Genomic DNA, 14,138 nt, shown 5'->3' on the forward strand with positions numbered 1-14,138 from the left:
ATTTTGGATAAATTTCAAATATATCCTGTGACTCTGCCTCCTGCTCTGCTCACAGGTGACCACAGACCTCCACCAGGTGCTCGCAAACAAAGGCTATGTGCTGGAGTGTCGTGGGGTTGTGAAGGTCAAAGGTAAAGGGGAAATGACAACCTACTTCCTGAATGATGGACCGCCCAACAGTTAGCAGCCATGGCAACAGCAGATGCTGGGACTATTCCCACAGCATGGACACGGCACCACTGAGTGAGGACTCACAGTGTGAGGGGGCGACTAAAAACTAGAGATGCCATCACTTGAATCCCCAGCGAAGAGGAAGAAAACCCCTTTTAAGACTTCAAAAAGGAAAGTGTTCTTGATGAGAGGAAAATGTTCTCGGTTGGCAGCCATTTTGGCCCACACACATGTTGAAGGACAAGTGTTTTTCTCATGTCTAGCCTCTCTCTCAGGCTTCTTGAAAGATGCAAAGTCTGTTTATTTAAAACAACGCCTTTTAGCCTGTGTCAAAAGAAGATTAACGCTGTACATAAGGCTACTTTTTAATTTTACTTTGTGTTTTTTTCTGTATTTTTTTATCTCATGAATTATAAACAGGTACTCATATTTTGTTTCTGGATTAATTATTTATTTCGATCTTGATGTTTTGTGCAAAAGGTCCTTTATGAAAAAGTGTGAATACATACGTGCACAAATATCCAGTTTATTACACGTTTATAAGTGTGTATGTACATGCATATTTGTGTGTGTATGAATATATGTATAAACTGAGGAGAAATATATTGACCAAAGACTAAAGTATTTACTAAAAGCAAGGCAAGACATGTTTGATATGTTCTCGCTAAAGTCAGCAATGACCACCGCCTCTGTTTTTTTAGGCAGCAGACCTGAACCTTTTGTCTTTTTTGCCCGACTGCTGGCAGCAAGTGCTGCTTCGTTATTTTCATATAATGTGTACAATTTATTTATTTTGTCTGTCATTCAGGCAGCAAAACGCTGATCAAATATGTTCTAAATTATAATGTTGCCCTCAACCTCTAGACAAAACTGCTAAAGATGACTATGGATGTTATTGGAAAGTGAAATATATATTTTTATCTCCGCTCTCTGAGGAGTTTAAATAGCTTCGACTAGAATTAGGATCCTCTTCATTGTCATTTTATGTCAGGTTGGTTCCTTAGAGCTTGAGCAGCCCGTGCGCGGCGGCGGGTTTCAGCCATAACAGTATGTTTCAACAATGGCTCCCTCCCTTTCAGACAAGTATTTTTTGGTGCAAATGGATATGAAGGAACTTAGATCAGAGAGTTGTTCCAGAGCCATCGGGACAGGATGGGGGGGCCTTGGATTTCAGCGCAGTGGTCTCACACATCCTGATTCTTCTATGAAGAAGAAATAGATGAAGGAAAAAAATATAAATATATTGATTTTGACTGAATACTGTGCTTTGTAATCCAGGAGGGGCATAACTATTTTCACTGTGAGGTTTTTATGATACAACAAAACTGCTTTCTTGCCAAACATAACCGCTTTGAAGCATGTCTGATTGTGGTATCTTGTTTTCATTTATGTTTGTTTTAATGTAGGGTATTTTGTATCACTTCTGTATCCATCATTTGTATATTCTTAATGTTGTTATTATTATTCTGATGATTCTGATTAATTATTAAGCTTATTATGATCATTTCATTCCAATGATAAGGATCAAAGACCAGCACGCTTTCTAGTAAAACGCCAGTTGAAAAGCTCAAGCTCACTGGTACCAACTGATCAACTGCAGCCAATGAATTCAACTGTTCAATCCTAATGTACAATACAGTATTTCAACTGGTGGTAGGTGTGATGATCATGTATAGATAGTAATAACCATTAGCTGCCTTTGCAGCAGAGCCTGAGTGGTGTATGCTCACGTAAGCATAGCAGTAAACACACATTTACAGATGATTCACTGTGCTTTTTTTTATTTACGCCACTATTGCAGTATTGTAAATCTCAGTCAGACTTTGAAATGAGCTCTCCCGCCCATACATTGAAACTTCAAAGTAGTAATATCCCTGGTATAACACTATGTGAACAGGACAGGCAGAATTGGTTTGGCCGACACGCATACTTCTATTATTATTTTCCCCCACTCAGTCTTTCAGTGGAAGAAACTACTAGCTGAGTTTGATTGCCTTAAGTTAATATAAATCAAATTGTAGAATAACACTTAACAGGAACTGTGCCTGCTTGCTCTGTCTGGACTGCTGGCGTTTGAACGGAGAGAACGGGATAAGGGCTTGTCGAGATGTAAACATTCTAATCATCACGGTGATCTTTGTTTCTCCAGCTTCGACTTTTGTTATCGAGAGAATCAGCCCTGACTCACAGCTCTTCCGCCACACTCTAACAATGGCATCCAACAGTTGATCATGTTTGTACCAAAGCCAGCTCACGCAGCCTTGTGCTATCGGCCCCCTGCTGTGCAATGATACTTGGCCTCGGGGAACAGTGGGCACACCACAGTACAGCAATGTAAGGGAGATCACCAACTATCACGTGAACTGTGACCAATGATGAGTGATTCATATAAGCAAAGAGTTTATAGAATGGACATGAGTTTATAAAAATGTGCATTGTATGTATCCTATTTCTATTGGCTGTCCATAGACTTGTGTTGATTGTTAACTCTTGGGATGTTTTGGGGGGGTATGAGAGGGGAGAGAGGTTGTCCCCATACTACTGAAACAGTGTTTTGCTCAGGCCTGATGAATCCTTCCGCATTTGTTTTTGTTTTATTTGTATTTTCCCTGAGTTGGAGGAGTTTGAGAGGGGAGTGTTTTGCAAAGCTGAAGGACAAGAAGAGTTGAGGACTATGACAAAGAGAAAAATAACATTTCCCCTTGAAGAAAAAAATAAAAAAAATCAATGGCTGTTTTTTTTGTGTTCATATATTTAATTATGGTGTTAAATCTGCTAGGAACATGTATCAGCTGGTGGCTAGTAAGATATAGAAGTACTGTGTTTACACATATGTTGAAGTCACAGCTAAATGGTTGCAATTCCAAACATTTCCTCCTGCACAAAAGAACAAATTTGCAACGGGTCTGTGTGGTTCTTTCTTCAGAAGAGAATCTTGCACAAGTTTTTCTTGCTCCACATTCCTCATTGAAATGCAGGTGACAGACTGATTTCCTGATATCCCGCCTTCAAAACAGCACATGAACTTAAATGATGACTTTACTCTCACAACATTAAGACTCTCATAATTTATTCTTGTAATCTTCTCCATCCCAGTGTTATTATAAATCTATCTGTACTCAATGCCCTGCTTAAGATGTGATTAGAGTTCACACAAGTACACAAGGTTTCACTTCTTTTGTCTCAGCAAAAGACAACAGAGATATTGTCAAAGGTAAATTAGTTAGAATTAGTTAAAATCAGTTTATGAAAGAGGATGCCTTGCTATTCGCCTCTCACCATCTACAGTATATTCTATTCTATTAACTTCAATAATAAAAACAATATTTAACTGTATTTGTTTAGCACCTTTCATACAAGTTATACAGCTCAAAGTGTGTAGAATTTAGTGATATCTAGTGGTGAAATTGCATGTTGCAGCAGAATACCCCTCACCTAACCCTCAAACATGAAAAAGAACCTGTGGCAGCCTTTAATTGTCATAAAAACTCAAAAAGTTTTTAGTTTGTCCAGTCTGGACTAATGTAAAATACATGGTGGCCTCCGTAGAGAGCTATATACAGTCTATGGTAGAGAGGGTCCCCTCAATGTAAATATAAAGTATTTAAATATACAGTAAATGGCCTTTTCTGGGGGGGAAAGAAAACTACAATTCATACAATTTAGATGAAATGAACTGGTGAAAACATCATGAGGACTATTCTCCATTACATTTCTGCCAATATATCCCTTGCACCTAAATCTTACACACTGGACCTTTATTCTTATCCATTAATTCTCTTGACTTTATTATGTTGTGATTTGGCCCTTTAAATTGAACAGACTTTTTAGTTCATTCACATTTGTTTTGTGAGTGAAGCACTTTGTAACTTTGTTTCGATAATTGCTATACAAATAAAGTTATTATTATCATTTGTATTATAATATACAAATAAAAACGTATTCAACATGTATATATGTTAGCTTCTATTCAGTTAAATTATATCTAATATATTAAACTCTATTATATACGTTATATCATGTTATATATTATATATTATATATAATCATCAGTTCTTCAGGAGCGGTCATTGCACTCGTCGTTGAGGCCCCTCCCACCGACAGGCCTTGTGACGTCAGTGGACTCGACAGTGATGGGAAGTCGAGTGAGCGCTGGTGAGTTTCTGCTAAACCAATAAAATCTCTTAAATCTGCTGTGTCACCCCAACGGGGAAGTGGCCAGGACACAGACACTCACAGACACACAGAAGGGTAACAGACACACACAGACACAGACAGAGCTCGTAACCAGCCGCAGACTTTCTGGCTGGTTGTCAGTGAGCCGGTGTGTAGTGTGTTTCCTCCGGGCTCTCGGAGGCTCTTTTATCTGCCTGGTTATCAGCTCGTTACCCCGGACCTGTGAGTAGCAGCAGTTTGTGTCTTTCACTTTGTCTGTGTGTGTCTGTGTGTGTCTGTGTGCGTCTGTGTGTGTGTAGCAGTAGTAAGCTAGCAAGCAGCGAGTGCCTATCATGCTGTCATAACAGCGTGTGAAGCTCACGAGCAGCTTGTTGTTTAGTGTTAGCTTACTAGCATGCATCACATACTAGCATCACATTCCTATATGCATGACCACACTCATGTCTTTAACTGTCCAACTGTCCCCGAAAGGACAACACGTTAGCCCGGGTTATCTTGTGTCGTTAGCCCGGAGGGATCCAGCTTCGCCGCGGGGCTCTGCAGGAGGTTTAGTCCTCTAAATACGGGATTTGGTGGAGGATTTGACTAACACCATTATAGTTTGTGTGCGTCAGGCTATTTCTGGGGCTGTTGTGAAACATTCTGGCAGAAATCCTCGTGCATCACCTCCATGTGTTGTTTCTTCTTCTAGCTGAGAGAAGAGAGGTGAAAAATGTTAGCAACCTTTTTGAAAATCTTTCTTATTTATCCTCTTTTTAAAGTCACCAATATACAAGCAAGACCAGATAACGCACAAAAACTTACTACAACCCAGGAAATAAACGGTAATTAGTGTTAAAGTCAGTGTCATTATTATATGATCCACCACATTTAAATATATTTAAAATGCCAAATAGTTGAATGGTTCAGGTTCTTAACTGGGCAAGTTACTGCAAAATAGGTTTTTTTTTATTGTGTTTAAATTGTTTGGACAAAAGCTGACACCAGATAATGTCAGTGTTTGTTCTTGGATGCTGTGATCGGGATAACTGATGTTTTACAGATCATACAATAGACCAATTCATGGATTGCATAATATTTCCTTGTTTGAAATGGAAACATGATATATGGATTATTTGATAACGGAAATAATGTTAAGTTGCTGCCCTATGTTCCTTTGTAGTATTACACTACACTACTATTACAGTGTGGTTTTCATATGTTGTCATAGAGCTTTTTAGAGAAGTGTTGCATGAGAAGTCTGCAATGGGGAATATAAGGAAATCTGTGGTGTAAAAACTGAAATGAAGAAAAAAGTTATTAAGTTCCTGATTTGACTCAGTCTAAGTGACTCAAAGTTAATCTAAACCAAACAGTTACTCCTCCTATTCTTCACATGTTGGATAATGAAGAAGGAAGTAAAGAAGGAAAATCATAGACACGTAATATTAGAGTGAACCATTTTTCAAACAATGCTGTCTTACAAAATGCAATCTGTATTTCCTACTGTTTCAGGCATCAATTGAGCTGCAACTAGTCATTACTTTTTATCATCAATCCATTAAACCATTGAACCACTCTATGTTAATAATGCGGAAACAGGCTTGGGGGCACTAATAATTCCTGTTAGATAATGTGGATGTCTCTGTCTGTCTTCTCAACTGTTGTTTTAACTTGTAAAACTGCATTTTCTATCTTTCTGCTTTAAGGAAAAATGAGCCGCATCCCCCTCTCTCGCTCTGAGGTGTTTGGGGAGCTAAGGAAGGAGTTGCATGAAGATGAAGAGTTCCATCAGTCTGACGTTCACGTCTTCATCATCATGGGAGCATCGGTGAGACCGGGGGGTTGGTCACAGTCTAGGTTGTTTGAGTAAAGTGTAAATAAGTAGGCTGTGAAATTAAATACAAGAGATAGTGGTCTGGAGCAATCTTCAACACAAGAGTTGTACTGTGTGATTTAAAAAAAACAAAAAACAGGGTAGGACCCTTTTGGCCACAATTTCAAAGAACATGTGATGAAATCTTTAAAACTACTGCAACAATTGTACATGAAGGAAATGTTGAAATGGATTTCACAGAGCTTCTGCAAACAAGTAGAACAAGTCTGAGCTTTTAAAAGCCTGAAGTTAAGACACTGAATACTCAATTTTGCTTGTTCCTCTTTGCTGTTTGATTTCAGAAGTATATGATACAAACAATGTGAAGAGATACAACACAGTCATCTAGATTGTAGACAGCTGTATGTTATGAGAACTTTGATAAAACTGCATTTTCTGAAAGGAATATATGCATTCAAATTTGGTGATTAAAGTATAAAATAAACCAGGAAGTATCTGAGACAAATCATAGCTTTAGTATTTTTGTACTTATATGTTTGCACTGTAAAGGAGTAGCACTGTCATTTCATTGTACAACCTGTTCAATGACAATAAAGGCATTCTATTCTATTCTATTGCGCCGTTCTCTGTAGTTTACAGATGCCAAGGAGGTATGGGTCAGGGAAGAACCAAGATAAGGCGTTTGATTTCTAAATAAATAATACACACATGTTGATTAAAAAAATCAGGCATATTCAGCTCCCAAGTGCTATTCCAGTCATTGTTATTTTACTGCTAAAATAGAAAAAATGGACTGACACAACCCAAGAACATAATGGAAATCTCCTCTTTCACTCTTTGCTATTTCCTCATACTTTTCAGATGTGGATACCAGGAAGTAAAACCATTTCCTTCTTGCTTGGTTAATGTTTCTGCCACAACTCCAGTCTATTTATCCTCCATGTAAAGTTGTGTATTTCTACAAATAAGACGGCACAATGTAAAACGAAGAGGGATTCTTTTATCTGTAAAAACATGTAAACTAAACTGCCAATCTTTTCTACCAAGTAATTCTTTAAAAGAACCAGTCATTTTGTTTGTCATAAATCACGTCATCAAAGATTGGTTTTGGTTTAGTTTCTTCTTTGAACATCTATTCAGGATTCAATCAGCTGTTTATTTACTGTGTCCTTTCTTTTGCTGCAGATTTTTGCAGTGTCACTGGCAGTCAGCGTTTTTCTTTCAGTGTGACACACAGGCAGCTCAGAGGAGGAGCTGGGCTGCTCTTTGTGCAGCTGTTTGTTTGTGTGTGTGTTTTATTCATGTGTGTGTTGCTGCAGCTGTTTCAGTATGTGAACTGCAGGCTCCTTCTTTGAGTTTAATAGCCTTTACACTTGTATTACCAAGTGAAAACTCAAAGTCCCACCACATTTTCAAACATTTACTTACTGATACTAAATCAATAGTTTTGTCTTCCTGATGATATGGGAGGGCACAACTCCCATATCATCAGGAAGAAAAAACTAGGGCAGCAAGTTTGTTTCTGATAATGTTGTAAGATACTGTGCATGTACACCGGATGAGTTTTAATTCCTGGCATGCACAGGCATGTTTTGTTTTATGAAACTTGTCAAGCAACAATAGCAAAAGGTGTCACATTTGCTGTTAGTGAGGCACTAAAGTACCAGGTTCTTCCACATATAGCAAGACAGTTTATTTATCTCCAGACTGTTGGTTGATTGGTAGTACTTGCTCCCTGTGGGATTACTGTTCTCATGTAAAGCAGACTAGTTACGATACTGCTACCTGGTTTAATTAGCAGCACAGTAACATGTCAGCCCATAATGATTGTGTACATTACCTGTATTTTAGGTGAAATCATATTTGTTGTTATGTGGTTGTACCCATAGGGGGATCTGGCTAAGAAGAAAATCTACCCGACTCTCTGGTGAGTGAAACATGAACACTTGTTACACAGCAGAACTGAATGAAAGACATTACTCTCAACTGAAGTGACCATATATTTATCTTTCTTTATCTCCTAGGTGGTTGTTCAGAGACGGCCTCCTCCCTGAGCAGACATATTTTGTCGGCTTTGCTCGCTCTGACTTGACAATAGATTCTATCCGGACTTCTTGCATGCCGTACCTGAAGGTGAAATTGGAGATTTGAGATTCATCTTTTTAAAAAGTCGCTCAGATTATTGTTCCAATCAGATTTATAAAAAAACTTTTCATCCCAAATTAAAACTAAAAGGTCAATTATTGATTATTGTATTAATATCTATAATAAGACAATTCAATGCCACAGATTTGCCTATTGTCATTTTTCTTTCTGTCCCTTTTCTGAATTTGACATTTGATCACTACTTCATCACTACTGTCCTCTCGTCCTATTTTCCCAGCTATTCTTCTTTCTTTCACTTTTCTTTTTCACTGTCATGTTTTCAGGTTTTTCTTCTATTCAAATGATAACTTATATATATGTTCCAACTTTGTGCAGTGGTGAACAGCTGCTCTTTTTCACAAGGTCTATGTGTTGTTAAACTTTGATTACGCTTATACTAAGTGTATGTATAAAATGTACAGAAAAAGACAATGAAATTGTTAAACACAATGACAATTAATCATCAACTAAAATTTCAGGAGTCAGTAGAGTTCTAATTATGTTTAAAACAACTTCCTCCTGATATTAAAAAGTTAATTCCTGATTCGGGATTTTCACACTCAAACTTTTGTCTCTTCATTTTGAAACACCCTAATTAAATCAATGCATGCATAAATGTTCTCACCCTCTGGCGCAGGTGGCCGATACAGAGGCAGAGCGACTGTCGGCCTTCTTCAGCAGGAACACGTATATCAGTGGAAAATATGCTGATGAAAGTTCCTTCTCTAAACTGAATACACACATTCAGTCACTACCTGGAGGACTTGAGGCAAACCGTCTCTTCTACCTGGCCCTGCCCCCCACCGTCTACCACGACGTTACGAGAAACATCAAGCACCATTGCATGAGCACGAAGTACGTACACACACTTGTCTTACTAACTGTTGTTGTGTTACCCATTTCACTGTATTTCTGTCGTACATTTTCCTGCTACATCTGAATAACTGCAAACACAGAGCTCATCACTGGAAGTTCTTGATGCTTCCATAGGTGCAACCAGATATCCAAGTGACGCTATTTTTTCCCCCAATCCATTTATATTTAATGTGGACTTGTTGAGAAGCAGAATTGCCTCTGTACAATGCTACAGAACCACATACTTAAGATTAAGTTTAGCATTTATGTTACATCGCATTATTTCTCCCCCCCTTCCCTATTAAACTGAGTGACTATGATGCATAAGAGAAAAAAACTCATCTGTTTCCGCCACAAGTCGACCCAATGGAGAAGACAAAGGATCCTCACAGTTGTCAGTATTCTTCTGTGATTCTCGGACCAATCGGAGTATTGAAAGGCCTGGACCTACAGTGGTGCAATTGATGTGATGAGTGTGGTTGTGCGTGTGTGTTTGTGTAGAGGCTGGACCAGGGTGATTGTGGAGAAACCATTTGGACATGACCTTCAGAGCTCAGAGGAGCTGTCCACGCACCTCTCCTCCCTCTTCACAGAGGAACAGATCTACCGCATCGATCACTACTTGGGCAAAGAGATGGTGCAGAACCTCATGGTGCTCAGGTAAGAAAATCATCCTCTGATAAAGTTGTTTTTATTCATTTAGTTTTATTTTAGTTTTGTGAATATTATGATTATCAGATGATGTAAACTGGAATGAAGTTTGCTTGTGAACTTTTATGGAGGAACAAAGTCCCAGAGAGGCTGACCTGGATTTATAACTGATATGATTATCATTCTTATCAAATAATTATTTCAAAATAGGGTCAATAAAACAGTAAATTAAAGATCAGTAGCTTGTAGAAGATCAAATAAAATAAGATAAGATACAATATTATTTTGACACAATGGAAAGCGATAAGAAGCACAATACTTTGCATTAAAATGGTTCAATACACCGAGTCAAATCCACCGTTTATTATTTAGGAAGTCCAGGGTTGTGAGCAGATATAGTTTTTGCAACTTTGTTTTATTTCTACGGAAGCAATTATTGTAAAGAATTTAATTTAAATGATAAATGGTCTGTATTTATGTCTTGATTACCACTCTAAGCACTCTACGGTTTTTCACCATTCACAGAGTGCATCTACGTCAATGCTTGAGTTTCAGTTGGTTTGTTTTTTTTCGAGAACACCTGTGAATATTACACAAAAAAAATAGAAACTGGGCCCCAATGAGGAACAAAGCAGAGAATAAATGTTTATGGATGTTGTCATGAACAGCTGCCCCTCGTGCTGTGTCGGCCGCTGAGCACAGAAACATAATGTGATGTTTGTTGCAGGTTTGGGAACCGAATCTTTGGGCCGATCTGGAACAGGGACAGCGTGGCCTGTGTCGTCCTCACATTTAAAGAACCATTTGGCACCCAGGGACGAGGAGGCTACTTTGATGATTTTGGCATCATCCGGTGAGGGGAATAAAATTGCTTGGATTTGTCTTTGCAGTGTAATGATATAGTTTAATCTAGGTTTAGAGTGGAGTTGTATAAAAATGAGAATAGTAACAGCTTAAACACTGCATGCAGAAAATCCTCATCATCACATGATCCACGATTCCTTTTGTGTGACCACGTGTTCCTCTTGTCACGATCAGAGATGTCATGCAGAACCACTTGCTCCAGATGCTCTGTCTGGTTGCCATGGAGAAACCAGCTTCCACCAGCTCTGATGATGTCAGGGATGAAAAGGTACAATGAATGAAACACACCTTTTGTTGTAGCTTTGTTGACAGTGGCTTAACATCAGTCAGGAGTTCTGTTTACTAGATCATGAAAATATATCTCTTAAATTCTGCTGGATGAAGTGTATTCCACTAAACTAGTCAGGTTAGCAGTTGTAACAGCTCATCCCACCTCCCTCCATGTATTTCTTCTCTCTTGTAGGTGAAGGTGCTGAAGTGCATCGCTCCAGTGTCCATGTCGGACGTGGTGCTGGGTCAGTACGTTGGGGATCCAGAAGGCGAGGGAGATGCCAAACTGGGTTACCTCGATGATCCCACAGTCCCTAAGGGATCCACTCAGGCCACCTTCGCCACCGTTGTGCTCTATGTGCACAATGAACGCTGGGACGGTAAACATACTTTGCCCTTGACAAAGGCAAATACTTGTCATGCCACATTTTGCTGTGTTCTTTCATAATCTTTCATAACGCATTGGCCTGGACTTTATCCTCCTCAGGCGTTCCATTCATCCTTCGCTGTGGAAAAGCTCTGAACGAGAGGAAAGCTGAGGTGCGGCTGCAGTTCACAGATGTCCCAGGGGACATTTTTGGGAATCAGTGTCACAGGAATGAGCTGGTGGTGCGTGTGCAGCCCAACGAAGCCGTCTACGCCAAGATGATGAGCAAGAAACCCGGCGTTTACTTCAGCCCAGAGGAAACTGAGCTGGACCTCACATACAAGAGTAGATACAAGGCAGGTTCAGGCAGATTTCTTTATGTACTACTGTATGTACAAGAATGAAAAAGCATCAACTAACAATTATTTTATTTCAAATCTTCCAGTTATTTACTTGATTATTCTTTTGCTGTCTATAATGCCTCCGTCAAAGACCAACAGTCCCCTTGCATTCACTCAAGTTGCACCAAACAGAAAGTCTCCTGAAAATGCTCCTCAAGATCCATGAATTATTCCCTGGGAAATCAGTGACAATGTCAAAATCACAAATCAAATCTCACAAATGTCAAAGACAAATGTCAAAGAAAGGGATTTAAAAGATCTGCACCAAATGTTAATGGTTCTTCTCTGTCCCATATCACATCATTCCACAAAGATTCATGGTAATCAATCCAGTAGTTCCAACTAACAGACAGACAAACGCTGACGAAAACATAACCTCCTTGGTCGAGGTTAAAAAAAACATCAAATCAATACAATGGATTTGGTCTCATGAAATATTTGCCTGTTTGCATGTTCTTTTGCTCTACAATGTTTTTCTATTTGAAAATATTGAATTAAAACTTGTGCCTTCTTTATGTAGGATGTGAAACTTCCAGACGCTTATGAACGTCTCATCCTGGACGTCTTCTGTGGGAGTCAGATGCACTTTGTGCGCAGGTCTGTCTTTTTATTTTTGCATCTGTCTCACCTTACAACATGGAAACGAAACAAGTCTTTTATGAGTGCTTCATGTGAGTTGTGGGTTTTTAACACTAGATGGCAGCGTAGTATCATTTCCATTCTCAGCCTTGGCATGGAGGAATCCACGAGTTGTAAAAATGTTTTGATACTATACTACGATTTTATGATATGACAGCTGTGTTTCTTATGACTTCCAATAAACGCTGAATTGTTTGTCTCTGCAGTGATGAACTACGACAAGCATGGAGGATCTTCACGCCTCTCCTTCATCACATAGACAAAGAGAAGCCAAAACCTATTCCATACAAATATGGAAGGTAGGAGTTGTCCTTCACTCTGCCTTTTTAACTGGAAGAGGAATTCACAGTACAGAGAGATGCATGTGATTGTTTCTCTTTTCTTTCAGCCGTGGCCCAGCAGAAGCAGACAACCTCTCAAAGAGAGTTGGATTTAGCTACAAAGGCACTTACAAATGGGTCAACCCTCACAGACTGTGAATTGCAATGATGTGAGGGCGGAGTAGAGTTAGAGGTAGGATAGTGGGAGGGCAGGTGAGTGGTCTCATGTTACAGAACTGGAGTGTCTCTGAGGGAGGAAGCATTTCCACCGTGTGGATCCATCACAGTAGCAAAGAACAAGAAAGACGATATTTAAAAAAATATTTCTCAGGTGTAGCAATTGAAGCCAGTTCAGCAGACATTCAAAAGAGAATCCTGAATTAAGAATGCAGCTGTCTTTATTTGAATTTAGATGTGGGACCAAAGTCATTTGGAGAGGGAACAAAAACAAAATCTAAACCAGGATATATTTGTGTGATTAAAATAAATGGCTGAACTGGCTCCATGTCCCCGTCTCCTTTTAATTAGGTCTTAATTTGTCAGGATGGTAAATGGAATAACGAGAACAGAGCACAGCAACAACAAAACACTCATCTGAGTCACGCTCACCCAGAGTAAATACTTGACTGCACCAAAAACTGGACTGAGCAGAGACGAGGAACAACAGCTGTCACTCTTCAAACCATTTGATTGTAGTACCTTTATTCTTTGACTGCATTTATTAATCACACTTAGTGGAAGCTATTCTTACAGCTTGTGTGCTCATGTAGCCTCCTCTGCCTTGAACCCAGGACAACATGTTACAGATAAATAGACTATGGTTTGTAAAGGGGCAAGCAACATCACTTCTATACATTCATACTGATATAGTCTTAAATCAAAGTGTCCCTCTGGACGAGGACGGTAAGCTTTGTCTTGTTTAGTAGATTTATTAACTTCTTGACAATTTTCAGGTTTATTTAAGTTGCTGATTTTTATTTTAAAATATCCCGACAGCAGTGGAGTCGGACACAGGTCAACAGTGAATGTCAAATGACGTATTGCTGTTCACAGCACGCTCATGTAAAGCTAGCTACATTTCCACAACTTGCAATAAAACAGTTTTGCTTCTGTTAATGTGTTTCATGTGTTGTCATTTCTTATGGTTCCACATAAGCTAATAAGTGACTTGTTAATGAGTAGATGTTTGGAGAAGATGTTTTAAATGGAATCAGCATTTCAAGATATGCAGATTTGATTATGGCACCTCTAAACCGCAATAATGAAGCTATATTTTGTTAATCTGGATAAAAACTGAAATAATAATGATGTTTAGTGCTAATCTCCCCTGCCTCATATCTGTAGTCTAAATTAAATGAATAATTCTCCATATTTATTTAAGCCATTTTTTATGAATGAGGAGAGGCGTGGCTCACATCAGAGCAATAAATAGTTATTAAAAATGATTTAATATCAATGATAAA

General features: G+C 38.8%; 2 protein-coding genes across 4 annotated transcripts in view; both read left to right on the forward strand.

Annotated features, from left to right (window-relative positions):
- The window catches only part of adcy6a (adenylate cyclase 6a), a 35,615-nt gene extending 32,711 nt beyond the window's left edge, over positions 1–2,904 (forward strand). For both annotated transcript variants that reach the window (XM_069527417.1, XM_069527418.1), the window contains exon 24: positions 56–2,904. In XM_069527417.1, coding sequence (XP_069383518.1) covers positions 56–184 — 129 coding nt within the window. In that variant the 3' untranslated portion in view covers positions 185–2,904. The remainder of the gene's footprint in view (positions 1–55) is intronic.
- A 1,338-nt stretch (positions 2,905–4,242) lies between these two features.
- Positions 4,243–13,791, forward strand: LOC109635163 (glucose-6-phosphate 1-dehydrogenase). Of its 2 annotated transcripts, none has more exons than XM_020096131.2 (13): positions 4,243–4,326; positions 6,036–6,157; positions 8,053–8,090; positions 8,188–8,296; positions 8,946–9,163; positions 9,665–9,823; positions 10,542–10,667; positions 10,853–10,946; positions 11,142–11,328; positions 11,436–11,671; positions 12,237–12,313; positions 12,562–12,654; positions 12,744–13,791. In XM_020096131.2, exons 1-13 carry the CDS (start codon positions 4,305–4,307, stop codon positions 12,832–12,834), a joined length of 1,572 nt encoding a protein of 523 aa, XP_019951690.1. In that variant the 5' UTR covers positions 4,243–4,304; the 3' UTR covers positions 12,835–13,791. The 2 variants fall into 2 exon arrangements, with proteins under 2 accessions (XP_019951690.1, XP_019951691.1); XM_020096132.2 differs by having other exon boundaries at positions 4,317–4,569.
- The last annotated feature ends 347 nt before the right edge of the window (positions 13,792–14,138 follow it).

The sequence above is a fragment of the Paralichthys olivaceus genome, chromosome 6 (genome assembly GCF_024713975.1).
Source record: "Paralichthys olivaceus isolate ysfri-2021 chromosome 6, ASM2471397v2, whole genome shotgun sequence".
Classification (NCBI taxonomy): Eukaryota; Metazoa; Chordata; class Actinopteri; order Pleuronectiformes; family Paralichthyidae; genus Paralichthys; species Paralichthys olivaceus.